The sequence below is a fragment of the Dipodomys spectabilis genome, unplaced genomic scaffold (genome assembly GCF_019054845.1).
Source record: "Dipodomys spectabilis isolate Male_0828 unplaced genomic scaffold, ASM1905484v1 ptg000026l, whole genome shotgun sequence".
Classification (NCBI taxonomy): Eukaryota; Metazoa; Chordata; class Mammalia; order Rodentia; family Heteromyidae; genus Dipodomys; species Dipodomys spectabilis.
Genome location: NW_024870703.1, coordinates 4,026,741 through 4,040,827, shown reverse-complemented (window position 1 = coordinate 4,040,827; position 14,087 = coordinate 4,026,741). Strand labels below are relative to the sequence as shown.

The 14,087-nt window shown below is 42.3% G+C and overlaps 1 protein-coding gene across 2 annotated transcripts in view; it reads left to right on the top strand.

Moving 5' to 3' along the window:
• Ston1 (stonin 1) overlaps positions 1–14,087 on the top strand; it is a 110,135-nt gene that overhangs the window by 23,977 nt on the left and 72,071 nt on the right. For both annotated transcript variants that reach the window (XM_042675411.1, XM_042675410.1), the window contains exon 2: positions 8,724–10,687. In XM_042675411.1, the coding sequence (XP_042531345.1) occupies positions 8,779–10,687 (1,909 nt within the window). In that variant the 5' untranslated portion in view covers positions 8,724–8,778. The remainder of the gene's footprint in view (positions 1–8,723; positions 10,688–14,087) is intronic.

Genomic DNA, 14,087 nt, shown 5'->3' with positions numbered 1-14,087 from the left:
GTAGGGGCTTTGGGGTCAGAATAGAAACATGAGGTCATTTGGGGGGAGTTCTCAGCAGGTGGGAGAGACTGAGGTGAAAGGGGAGAAGAGAGGAGTCTAGAAGGAAACGAATGTGCCCTTGCCTGGGGAGCTGGACCATCTGGCCCAGACCAGCACCCAACTCCATCCCAGTTAGGCTCCACCCCAGTTAGGTCCAAGGCCTTCCAGGTACTAGCTCTGCCCAGGGGTGGGGAGGGACCCTGGGGTACACTGTGCATGGAGGATCTGGGGTTTAACATGGGTGATTCCTTTCTAAGGTGTGCTTTAAAAACCATCAGGGCAGCATATACAGTATTGGGATTGTGTTTCTTTGTCTGGCTTAGGGAAATCAGTTTATTTTGTCTCACACTACGTCAGACTTGAAGAAATCAACAGCACAGTGAGGAATTTCAAAGCTACCACAGGAAAGCAGATGAGGCAGAAGGTCTGGCGTGGATTCAGTCTGAAGCTGCACCCTCTCTTCTCTTACTCTTCTCTTTCCTTTCTTTGAATCAACTCCGCCGAGGTAAATGTTTTCACCAGCTCTCGCCCCATGGAAGGGCTTGTTTTGGCTGGATTCCTTCTCACAGTGAAAAAAAAAAACCAACATAGCTGCTTGCTTCTTGCCTCTGAGCCTCCTGGTGGCCTGTTCCTGTTCCCGGGTGGAAAGACTTCCCTGCAACTTCAGCCTAGAGCAGGAGTGTGGAATGCCCTCCTGAGGGGCCTGAGCCTGGCTGCTTGCTCCTCGGTGTGTTTGTTATGCCCGCAGGAATGTGCAGCCGCAGCACGGACACCGCACACTGCCAGCCTCATTCCCCCAACCCCTCTCTCTTTGCTTTGGCTCTTCTCCAAGCTTGCATGATTGCCGGGGCTGAGCCTTCATTACCCAGCAGGAGAGGGCTGGAGAGAGAAAACTTTCCCTCTGGCCCCCTTCCTCCCCCCCCCCCCCAAGTGGGGCTTTCACATTTCTACCTCAGTAGGTAGGTCTGATGGATTTTGCTGTCTGTCAGTTTGGGTACAAATCCCACATGAACTTAATGGTAACACACACTTTCTGCTTCTGAGAGCATTTCCAGGGGGATGTCAACCACTGTAGAATCCCTTGAGAGTTGGAAAGGACCTCAGAGGTGATGTTGTGTTATCATGGAAGGTGCGCCCAGCGTGCCAAGATTCCAGCTGCACCCAGCCCCAGCTCCCTGTGGCCATCCTTACGTGCATGGCTTCCGGGGTCATTAGAATGATTTCAGTAACTGATGCCATATCAAGTTGGACTGAAATAACCTGTGTTCAAATCCTGATGTTCTTTCTCTCCCCATATATAAAAAGGTAGATTCCAGGTGAATTTACCACAAAGGAAAAACACAACCATAATGCTTTTTAATCAAATCTGTGTCAGTTTTGCTTTGGTTAGTTTTGAGATAGTCTTCCTTTTAGCCCAAGCCTATCTGGACAGAAACCCTCCTATTTATGTTTTCTGAATAGCTAGGATGTGAACCACTGTACCTATTTTTTTTCCTGTTGAGATAGGATCTCACTAGCTCTTGGGCTGACTTGGAACTGTGATCTCTCTCTCTGTCTCTCTGTCTGTCTTTCTCTCACATACACACATATCTCCATATATATGTGTAGGTATGGTCTCTACATACACATATATAGTTATATACACTCATATTTCTTTTTATGTATCTGTATATTTTTGAGCATATATATGTATGCTATAAGTGTGTGTATGTATTTACATATACATATATACACATATATAGACATACATATACCTGTATATACATATAGGTATACACACACATACACTTAAGAAATGATCACAGAGAAGTTAGGCAGAAATAAATACTCACAGTAGCATTATTCATGACAGCTAACAAGTGAAACAAAACAAGCGTCCTCAAGTGACGTCTGGGTAGATGAAAGTGACGTCTGGGTAGATGAATGTGGTGTATGGCTCCACACGGAATGGAATTTGTGCATACAAAGGAGTGCAGCACCGACAATTCCGCAGTGGGGATGAGCCTTGAAAACCCATGCCAGGAGCGTGTGAGAGGAGCAGATCGCAAAGCTGTGTTGTATGCTCCGCTTACATGAGCCATCCAGACCTGTCAAGTTCACAGTGACAGAAAAGAGACTGCTGATTACTAGGACCCCAGGAGAAAAACTGGGAAGTGACTAGTAGGTACAGGGCTCCTTTTGAGGGTACTGAGAATGTTCCAGAATTAGATATTTAGATAGTGGTGAAGGCTGTATAACTCTGTTAACATATAAAATCACTGAATATGTGATAGATATGTGTATATATAAAATGTATATATATGTGTATATATAAAATCACTGAATGTGTGTGTGTGTGTGTGTGTGTGTGTGTGTGTGTGTGTTTGAAAAAGGTGGATTTGATGGTGTGGGAATTCAATCTTCATTGCTGTTATTTTGCAGAAAATCCAGATTTAGTCTTCTTACCAGCTAGGAGTCTTTGGGTGATGAAGCAGACCCTCAAGTATTCTAGCTAGGAAGCAGGAAATACACTTTACACTTCACAGCCCATCTTGAAAAATAAAGTCATGAATTTTGAAATGCTTATTAACTATAATAAACCTCACATATTTGAGGGGCTGGGAATGGTTCATTGTAAAATTGAGTTTTTGGCTTTTTTCTTCTTGTATTTCCTATAGCGTTAAAGGAATCTGGCTACTGAGTAATTACTCAAATAAAGACTGGGTGAGGTGGCTCATACCTCTCATCCCCGCTACGCAGGAGGCTGAGATCTGGAGGATCACAGTTCCAAGTAAGCCCAAGGAACAAAAGCTAGTGAGACCCAATTTCAACAGAAAAAAAAAATGGGCACAGAGGTTCATATCTGTTACTCCAGCTATTCAGAAAGCAAAAATAGCGGGGTTGCTGTCCAGATAGGCTTGGGCTAAAAGGAAGACTACCTCAAAAATAACCAAAGCAAGACTGACACAGATTTGATTAAAAAGCAATACAGTTGTGTTTTTCTTTTGTGGTAAATCCACAGTTTTACGTGTCCAGTGCCGTTTATTACCTATGTCCCCTGGTGAAGCAGATCTCTTAAATGTCTCACTTGGCTTGGATGAAACTCTCTTCCCACAGAACATTTGTCCCTGCCTCCAGGTTCTGACAATCACTGCTTTACTCTCTGCTCCAGGAATCTGCCATAGACACCATAAATAGTGTACTCATGCAGTATTTGTCTATCTGTGGCTAGCACAGGGTGCTCAAGATTCATCGTATTGTTGCCTCGGTTAGAATTTCTTTCCTTTTAAAAGGCTAAATAATATTCCCTCATCCACATATACTGCAATTCTTCACCCTTTAGTGTACTAGTTTAGGTTGTTCTTACCTCCTGGCTATTGTGAAGAATGGTACAAAAAATAGGAGAATGCAGATATATGTTCACAATTCTTGTTTTGAGGCTGGAGAACATTAGCCTAGCCTGCTAAAGGTCCTGGGTTCAACACCCGCCCCTCCCTAAACACCAGTGCTATTAAAAACAAAATTCTGCTTTCAATTTCTTTTGGATCCACACAGAGGTAGGATTTCTAGATCCTATAGCAGCTCTATATTTAATTAATTTTATGAGGAATTTCTGGATCATTTCACATGGTGGTGGTTGTAGCATTTTACATTCCTGGCAACAGTGCACAAAGGTTCCAACATATGTTACTTTCCTGTATTTATTTATATTTCTTTTATTTTATTCTTTTATGCTGGTCTTGGGGCTTGAACACAGGGCCTAGGCTCTGTCTTTGACCTTTTTTTTTTTTTTTTTTTTGTCGGTCGCGGGGCTTGAACTCTGGGCCTGGGTGCTGTCCATCAGCTCTTCAGCTCAAGGCGAGCGCTCTACCACTTGAGCTACAGCGCCACTTCCGGTTTTCTGGTGGTTTATTGGAGATAGGAGTCTCACGGTCTCTCCTGCCCGGGCTGGCTTTGAACCGCGATCCTTAGATCTCAGCCTCCTGAGTAGCTAGGATTACAGGCGTGAGCCACCAGCGCCCGGCTGACCTTTTTTTCTTAAGGCTAGTGCTCTACCACAGCTTAATGTTTGGCTCAGTCTCCTGAGTTCTTAGTTACAGGTATCAGACACCAGTGCTCAGCTATTCAGGTTTTATAATGGCCATTCTAGCAAGTGTGAGGGGATGTCTTAAGGATTTGATTTGCATTTCCCTGATGGCAAGTGCTGTGGAACATCTTGTCATATTCATGAAGAATTGTCTAAGTTCTTTACCCATTTTCAACAGAGTTGTTTTTTCCTTATTATTATTACTATTATTTATTTTCGTGCCAGGCTTAGGACTTGGGCCACATTTCCACTTCTGGCTTTTTATTTTGATGATTAATTTTTTGATAATTCCTGCCCAGGCTAGCTTTAAACTGTGATCCTCAGATCTCAGCTTACAGAGTAACTGAGATTACAGGTGTAAGCCACTGGCACCTGGACTGTTTTCTTATTATTGAATTGGGTTTCTTATATGTTATAAATCTTTTTTTTTTTTTTTTCTTCTCATTCTGTAGGTTCCTTCTCAGTCCTGTTGATTGTTCCTTTGCTGTGAGAAGTTTTGTTGTTTGTGGAACCCCATTTGTCTAGTTTTTGGGTGCTTGTGGTTTGGTGTTATAGCCAAGAAATCACTACTGAAATGTTTTCTTGCGTGAGTTTTACACCTTGGGAGCTTTACTTTTGGCAGTGCTGGGGATTGAACACATGTTCGACAGCTCATGTAATTCTGAGCTGCATTTCATCTTTCGTTTTTTTTTTCCATCTACTTTTGAGTGGTGTGTGTGTATGTGTACTGTGTGTGTGTGTGTGTGTGTGTGTGTGTGTGTGTGTGTGTGTGTGTTATAAGATAAGGGTTCAATCTCATTCTTTTGCATGTAGATAAATCAGTTGCTTGAGTACCAGTCTCTTTATTGAAGAAACTCTCTTTTCCCTGTTGTGTAATTTGGGAGCTTTGCCAGTAATCATCTGATTGTATATTTGACCCTAGATTTATTTCATTTATTTCCATTTGGTCTATCTAAGTACTAGTACCATAGTATTCTGATTATCTTAGTTTTATAATCTATTTTAAAGTCAGTAAACATGAGGCCTTCAGCTTTATTCTTTTTTTTTGTCCTCTAGTTGGGTTTGGCTAATTATTATGCTTCAGTATGAATTTTAGGATTCTTTTTGTCTGATTTCTGAAAAAAATCCAGTTTGATTTTGGAAGGAATCATATTTAATTTCAAGATTGGGTAGTGTAGACATTTTAACAGTCCATGAACAAGGGAAGGCTTTTTATTTACTTGTGCTTTCCTTGATTTGTAGTTTTCAGTGTATAACTCCTCTACCTCCTTGATATATTTATTCCTGTTTCCTTCTTGGATGATTTGTTGTTAGTATATAGAGACAAAAAATATTTTTGTACAGTAATTTTATATCTTGCAGATTTGCTGAATTTGCTATTTTTAACAGTTTTTTTCTTCGTGTGTGTGTGTGTGTGTGTGTGTGTGTGTGTGTGTGTGTGCAAAATCATAAAGACTTTTATATATATAAAATCAAGTCATCTGTGAGGAGACATGAATTTAAGACTTCCTTTACATTTGGAGGCCTATTTTTTGTTGCTGTTGTTGGTTGTGAGGTTTGAACTCAGGGCCTGGGTATTGTCCCTGAGCTTCTTTGCTCAAGACTAGCCCTCTACAACTTTGACCCACAGTTCCATTTCTGGTTTTTTTTGGTGATTAATTGAAGATAAGAGTGGCACAGACTTTCTTTCCTGGGCTGTGGGCTTGCTTTGAACCTTGATCTTCTGATCTCAGCCACCAGTGTCCAGCTATTTGGATGCCTTTTATTTCTTGTTCTTACCTATTTGGTCTGGCTTTGTGTCTGCTGCTGTGCTGAACAGCATGGCAAGTGTGAGCATCTTTCTCATTCCTGGCCATGGAGGCTTGCACCATAAGGAAGAAATGAACTTTTAATCTGTGGAAATTATATAGAAATAATTTTATTCTATTCTTATTGTCTTCATCCTGTTTGTCTTGAAAGGATGTTAAATGATTTTTTTCTGTATCTTTTGATATGACTATGTGGATGTTATCCTTAATTCTGTGAATGTGGTATACAAATTGGCTTTTGACTGTTGAACCATCCTTGCATTTCAGCAGTAAAACCCACTTGGTTACCATTCTACTTTAATGTGCTGTTCAATTTATTTTTAAATATTTTTGAGGAATTTTACATTTATATTCATTGGAGGATATTGACTTATAGTTTTTCTCTTGTTTTTGTTGTTATTGATATTGGCTTACAGTTTTTCTTTTGTTGTTTGCTTTTCTTGTGTAGTCTTATATAGACTTTGGTAGTTGGGTAATAGAAGAGTCTGAAAAAGATTAACATGAATTCCTTTTGAATGTGTTGTAGAATTCTGCTGAGAAGCCAACTGGTCCTGGTTATTCCTTGTGGGATGATTTTTTTTTTTTTTACTGCTATTTCTGTCTTTTAGTTATTTATCTGTTTAGATTTTCTATTTCTTTATGACTCAGTATTGGAGTATTGGTAGGTTGTATGTTTCTAGGAATTTGTTTTCTTTCTTTTTTCTTTTTGGAGTGGGGGTGGGGGTGGGGACTGGTTATGGGGCTTGAACTCAGGGCCTGGGTACTGTTCCTGAGCTCTTTTGCTCAATGCTAGCACTCTACCACTTTGATCCACAGCTCCATACCTATGGTGGTTAGTTGGTGATAAGAGTCTCATAGACTTTCTTGCCCAGGCTAGCTTTGAACCTTGATCCTTAGATCTGAGCCTCCTGAGTAGCTAGGATTACAGGTAAGAGCCACCAGTGCCCAGCTAGGAATTTATTTGTTGGTGTATAATTATTCATAGTAGTCCCTTACCAAACAGCATCATGTTGTAGTATCTTTTATTTTGATTTTGAGTCTTTTTTAAGTTCTTCATCTAGTTAAAGCTTGTTCAATTGTATTGGTCTTTTAAAAAAATGGACTCCGTTTTCATTGTTCTTTTCTATTCTGTGGTTAATTTATTTCTGCTTTAGTTATTATTACTTTCCTTCTACTAACTGAAAGCTTAGTTTGTTCTTTGCCTAGTTTTTGAAGTAATAGAGCTACATTATTTCTTTGTGAACTTTCTTTTTTTTTTTTTAATGTAGGCATTTATACCTATCAACTTCCTCCTTAGCATTGTTTTTTTTTTTTTTTACCATACTTTGTTATATTGAATTTTCCTTTTCCTTTTTCTCAAGATACCTTTTGCTTTTCCCCACCCTCATTGTAATCATGTGACTACATGATTGTGACTACAGTTTATTTATATATTATTTTAGTTTCAGTTGTTATTTAATTTCTATTTATTTGTGAATTTTCCAGTTTTCTCACTGCTGTTAATTTTAAGGTTTATTCTAACATGATTGGCAAAAAAGAATAAGTATGGTTTTATGTTTTCAAAATGTAAGGTTTGCTTTGTGACCTATATGATCTATTTGGGAAATGCTCTAGGTATGTTTGAGAGAGTGTATGTTCATTCTGCTACTGCTGGGTAGAATATTCAATACATCTGGTAATCTCATTTGGCCATTTGGACTAAAGTCCTCTGTGGCTTTTTTTTCCCTCCCCCTACCTTTATTGTGTGTGTGTGCTGGTCCTGGAGCTTGAATTCAGGGCCTAGGCACAGTCTCTGAACTTTTTTGCCCAAGACTAGTGCTGTACCACTTGAGCCACAGCATCACTTCCAGCTTTTTTTGGTGCTTAATTGACGATAAGAGTCTCTTGGACTTTCCAACCTAAGCTTGAGATCCTCAGATCTCAGCCTCCTGAGTAGCTAGGATTATAGGCCTGAGCTAGTAAGTGATCTTCCATTTAGATGTTGTATCTGTTATTAAAATGGGATACTGAAAGCTGCTCTTATTGTTTAGCTATCTATTTCTTCCTTCACTTCTGTCAGTTTGGTACATACATTTTGGTGCTCTGACTTAAAGTTTATATTATCTGATGTAAGTATAGTCCCTGTGTAAGTTAGCTTTTTATTACTGTGAACAACTTAAGGAGAGAAAAGGTTTAGTTTGATTTATAGTTTTCTGTCCATGATTAGTTGGTTGGTCCATTGTTTGAGCCCATGGCAAGGCAGAACAGCATGGTGGAAACATCAGGAGAAGGAAGCCCATTCATCTAATTCATGGCTGGGTGTGAAAGAGAGAGGAAAAGGCTGTATCCCACAATTTCCTTCAAGGGTACACACACCCAGTTACCTAACTTCCTCTAGGCCCTACCTCTTAAAGACTCTATACCTCTTAACTGCATGAAGAGGTAAGGATTACACCTCCACGTGTACATCTTTGTGAGATATTCCAGATTAGAACTATAGCACTCTTGCTCTGTTTTGACTTTCTGCTGCAGGAAATATCATTGTCCATCTCTTCACTGTCAGCATCTGTGTAATTGTAAACTCAAAGTGAGTTTCTGGTAATCAGAGTACAGTTGGATCCCTTCCCTCCCCACCCCCCCCCCCCGCCTCTGTCTCTGTCTCTGTTTCTGTCTTTGTCTCTCTGTCTCTCTCAGCTATCAAAAGAATGATAAAAAACCAGTTTCTTTGCACTCAGTAAGTGCATATGCTTTTATATTCAAGTCTTTCTCAAAACAAAAGGCTGTGATTTTTAAATTGTTCTTCTTCTTCTCCTCTCTTTTTCCTTTAACAGAAGCAACACAACAACACATCTGATTCTTTGACAAAACCATATCCTGGTCTTGAAAATGTGTACTCCAAACCCAGGAAGTTGGGTTACCTTTGATGATGACTCTGCTTTTCAATCTTCTCAAAAGCCAAAGAATTTTCCTTCAGAGAACCAAGGTGTCTGTAGACCAAATGGACTTAAGCTGAACCTTCCTGGCCTTCGAGAATTTCCCAGTGGCTCTTCCTCTACCAGCAGTACCCCGCTTCCCTCTCCCAGTGTAGATTTTTACTTCAGTCCTGGACCTCCTAGTAATTCTCCTCTTTCTACACCTACCAAAGACTTCCCAGGGTTTCCTGGCATCCCCAAAGCAGGGACTCTTGTGCTGTATCCTATTCCAGAATCTTCTTGCCCTCCTACAACAGTAGGAGCATGTTCCTCTGTACCACCTATGACACCAACTTGTATATCCCCTGACCACTCATGTATGCCTCCAGCTCCCAGAGTGGACATTCCAGATAGAACCAGCCCACAGCAGGCCCAACACCTAGGGTCCCAAAGCGATGCTCCCCAGTTTCAGTATTTTCGAGAGGACTGTGCTTTTTCAAATCCATTCTGGAAAGATGGAGGTGGTGCTTCTCAAGTTACCTTTGACCCCTCAGGAAGCAGAAAGACATTCTCATCACGAGACAAAGAGATGCCTATTGATCAAAAAAGTCTAAATAAGTGTTCACTCAACTACATCTGTGAGAAGCTTGAACATCTCCAATCAACTGAGAACCAAGACCCTCTTGGAAATGTGTTTATACAGGATGTAGATGTTGAAGACCCACATTCTTCCTTTATCCCCCACGTGCTCTTCAGGAGTCAGCCAAAAGCCGGATGGTCCTTCATGATGAGAATTCCTGAGAAGAAGAACATGATGTCTTCTCGGCAATGGGGACCGATTTTTCTGAAAGTGTTGCCTGGAGGGATTTTGCAAATGTATTATGAGAAGGGGTTGGAGAAACCATTCAAAGAGTTACAGCTCGATCCTTACTGTAGACTCTCAGAACCTAAAGTGGAGAACTTTAGTGTGACTGGAAAGATCCATACTGTGAAGATTGAGCATGTGTCCTACACAGAGAAAAGGAAATATCATTCTAAGACAGAAATAGTTCATGAGCCAGATATTGAGCAGATGTTGAAGTTGGGGTCCACAGAGTACCGGGACTTCCTTGACTTTCTCACTACTGTGGAGGAGGAGCTGATGAAGCTACCAGCTATTTCAAAACCAAAGAAGAGCTATGAGGAGCAGGAAATTTCCCTGGAAATTGTGGATCACTTCTGGGGTAAAGTCACAAGAGAAGATGGGAAATTGGTGGAAAGTGCTGTGATAACTCAAATCTCTTGCCTCTGCTTTGTGAATGGGAATATGGAATGCTTTTTAACCTTGAATGACCTTGAGCTGCAGAAACGAGATGAGAACAGTTTTGAAAATGACCCAGAAAAGAAGGGGATCCATATTCTCGACTACCATTTTCATAAGTGTGTGAAAGCCCCAGAATTTGAGCAATCAAGAATCATTAAATTCATGCCTCTTGATGCCTGCAAATTTGAGCTGATGCGTTTCAAGAGTCCTTATGAGGGGGATGAACTTCCGTTCTCTCTGAAGTCTGCAGTGGTTGTCCAGGGGGCTTCTGTGGAACTACAGGCTTTTGTCAATATGGCCCCAGTGGCCCAGAGGCCATCCCAAGCCAGTTCCTTGAGGTGCTGTGACAATATCACGATCCACTTTCCTGTCCCATCTCAGTGGGTCAAGGCCCTCTGGACCATGAACCTCCAGAGGCAGAAGTCCTTGAAAGCCAAAATGAACCGCCGGGCATGTCTGGGTGGTTTATATGAACTTGAGTCTGAACCTGCTGTTCTCGTCACTGTGGGGTCAGCAAAGTATGACAGTGCCTACCGGGCTGTGGTGTGGAAGATAGATCGACTTCCTGATAAAAATTCAAGTAAATATCTCACACCTATGTTGGCTTTTAGGGGAAGTAGCTTAAATGCTCTTTGGGTTTGATGGTAATTCATCAGCAGAGGCCTTACTTATGTGGGGGCGGGGGGGGGGGGCGGGATATGAACACTGAACCAAACAGCTGCTTTGTGTCCTCTGGTGCCTACTTCTAGCAGAGAAGTTGAACTTTTCTGTCTCTTTAATAGCATAAGTAATGCCATCATAGGCAAGGCATTTGTTGTGGAAGATGGTACCAAGGGAAAATTGATGGTATCAGCCTGTCAACCTCAAATATTAAAAACGTTTCTAGTGTAGTTTAGATTCCCTCACTCATCTTTAAAGGTTCACCATCTGGGTCTTGCACATGATTTTTAGTTTACTTCAGCCACTATTTAGCCTCCATAGGTTTTGCTGTTTGCTTTGTGTGTGTGTGTGTGTGTGTGTGTGTGTGTGTATTGTTCTAGGGCTTAAATTTAGGGCCTCACACCATCACTTGGCTTTTTTTTTTGCTTAAGGCTGGCAACTCTACCATTTGAGTCACACCTCCACTGGCTTTTTGATGGTTAAGTGGAGATATAAATCTTCCCCCAGGAGAACTGCCCGGTCACCAGGGTGAGGAGCCCTTCCTTGTGGGCTGTGAGTAATTTAGAACAGGAAGTGGTCCAGTGGACTTCAGTCCCCTACACTGGACTGTTTCCTTGTTCCTGATTTGCAGTTTGCTGGTGTAACAGGTCTTGGCTGACTGGAGCTTGAGCTACAAACAGGAGCCAGTAGGTAGGAGAAGCAGGCTTGGTAGGCTGAAGATCCTGAGCTCCTGTGCAGAGAGGAAGTGAGGCCTCAAGGCAGGGTATGGGTAAGCGAGGAGGTAGAAAGAGTTGCCCAGGAGAGCGAAGATGGCCTGGGGTGCTTTCATATTTACCCTTTAAATTAGGTCTGTTTCCTAGCTCTGGCTGCATGTTACTCGTGAAAGCTTTGTGCACACTGGCTGAGCATCACTACAGAAACTGGGAATCAGCCAGTTGTCCATGGCTCATGCCTATAATCCTGGCTATTCAAAAGGCTGAGATGTGCGGATTGATTACAGGCTGAAGGAAAGTCTATGAGACTCTTATCTTCAATTACCACCAAAAAGTTAGGAATATAGCATGGCTCAAGTGGAGCAGAGCCTTGAGTGAAACAGCTACTAGATAGCACCCAGGCCATGAGGTTAAGCCCTACCACCACCACCACCACTACTACTACTACTACTACTAGTTACTACTACTACTACTACTACACACACACACACACACACACACACACACAGAATTGGAAATCTGTAATTGTGAAATTCTCCAAACATTTTTTGATTGCAGACTGATGAAAATTCCACACCACAAAAGTATTTAACATATGGTATAAAATTACCTTTCAGGTATGCAGAGGGAAAATGTGAAGCATAAGTGAATTTATATTTAGACTTGGGTCCCATCTACAAAGTATCTTATATGCAAATATTACAAAGTCCAACCGGGTGCTGGTGGCTCATACCTGTAGTCCTAGCTATTCAGGAGGCTGAGATCTGAGGATTGCAGTTTGAAGCCAGCCAGGACATGAAACTCCATGGGACTCTTTTCTCCAATTAATCACAGAAAAAGCTGGAAATGGAGCTGTAGTTCAAGTGGTAGAGAGCTCGCTTTGAGCAAAAGAAGCTCAGGGATAGTGCCCAGGCCCAGCATTCAAGCCCTAGAACCAGCAAATAAATAAATAAAAACAAAAACAAAAAAAAATTACAAAGTCCAGAAAAAAATGATCTGAGACATTGCTGCATAATATCTTTTCCTTCCTTCCTTCCTTCCTTCCTTCCTCCCTTCCTCCCTCCCTCCCTCCCTCCCTCCCTCCCTCCCTCCCTTCCTTCCTTCCTTCCTTCCTTCCTTCCTTCCTTCCTTCCTTCCTTCCTTCCTTCCTTCCTTTCTTTCTTCCTTCCTTTCCTTCCTTTCTTCCTCTCTCATTCTCTTTCTCTCCTCTTTTTCTCTCCATTTCTCTCCCTTTCTTTCTCTGTCTCTTTCTCTTTTCTGCCAGTCCTTGGGCTTAAAAGCAGGGCCCAAGTGCTACCCTGAGCTTCTTTTGCTCAAGGCTAGCACTCTACCACTTGAGCTATAGATCTATTTCCTGCTTTTCTGGTTGTTTATGGGAGATAAGAGTCTCATGACCTTTCCTGCCCAGTGCTGGCTTTGAACCATGATTCTGAGATCTCAGTTTCCTGAGTAACTAGGATTATAGACCTGAGCCTCTAGTGTCAGGTCACTTCTGCATTTTGAATAAGGGACACTGTATGCATCGGTCCCTTCCTGTGCCCATCAGATCTGGAGGTGAGGCCCAGCTTCAGGGCTTTGTAAGAGGCTCTTCCACTCCTGCAGTTAAGACTGAGAGCCATTGGCTGGTTGTGCAGGGACACACTTGGTGTGGTCTCTGCAGAGATGCTCCCATTCTGGGCAGTGTGTCTGTCTTCTACAGGCCTGCCAAACTCCTCCCAGGGGTGTTTCCCAGCACTTGAGCTCTCTGAGAACAATGCTGGGAACGGATAGTTCTGGAGAAGTAGGTTGCACTTAGCCTTGGCCTCCAAAGATTCTTTCTGGAGAGTTTCACAGTACCAGGCTCACTGAGGAACATTGTTTTGCAAGGATTTCAGTAAACTTCTGTGAAGACATATTGAACAAATCAGAGCTGCAAAAGACAGAATGAGAAGAGGCCCACAAACAAGGCAGTAGGGTTTTGTCTGGAAATGGAGGCTCTCATTGGCTGGGAGTGGGACACTTCCCGAATCATTCAGCGCTGTCCTGTCCGCTGCATTATGGGATTGAGGAGGTCAGGTAGAGAGTACAAGGATGCTGGGCTGGCTGTGTCTATTTCCCATTGAGAAGCAGGGTGAGCAGAGGAAGTGGGAGGGGGCAATCTCTGCCCTTCCTGGCAGTGTTTGTTTTTTTAACCTTTAGTGTGTCCTTGAATTACCTTGTGAATGTGATTTAGCAGTGATTCAATAGGTGGTCCTGAACCCGCTGTGACCTACCATGCGCTGCTGTAAGCCTGTGGAGCCCTCTTACACTGGTGGGTTCTAGAACTTGTGTCTTTCTATAGATGATTTTAGGTCATTGTGTCAAAAGGTGTTCAAGTTGGATGTGGTGGCACAAGCCTGTAATCCTAGCTACTTGGGATAAGGAGATTGGGATATCATGATTCAAAGCCAACCTGGGCATGAAAGTCCTTGAGACGCCACCAATGACTTGGTGTGGTGAGCTGTGAGGGAGGGAAAGCCTGGTGGTACATGCCTGTCATCCCCAGGGGCATAGGAGGATGACTGCAGCCTAGGTTGGCCTGGAACCATACTAACCAATGCAAAAGGGCTAGACACATGGCTCAGGTAG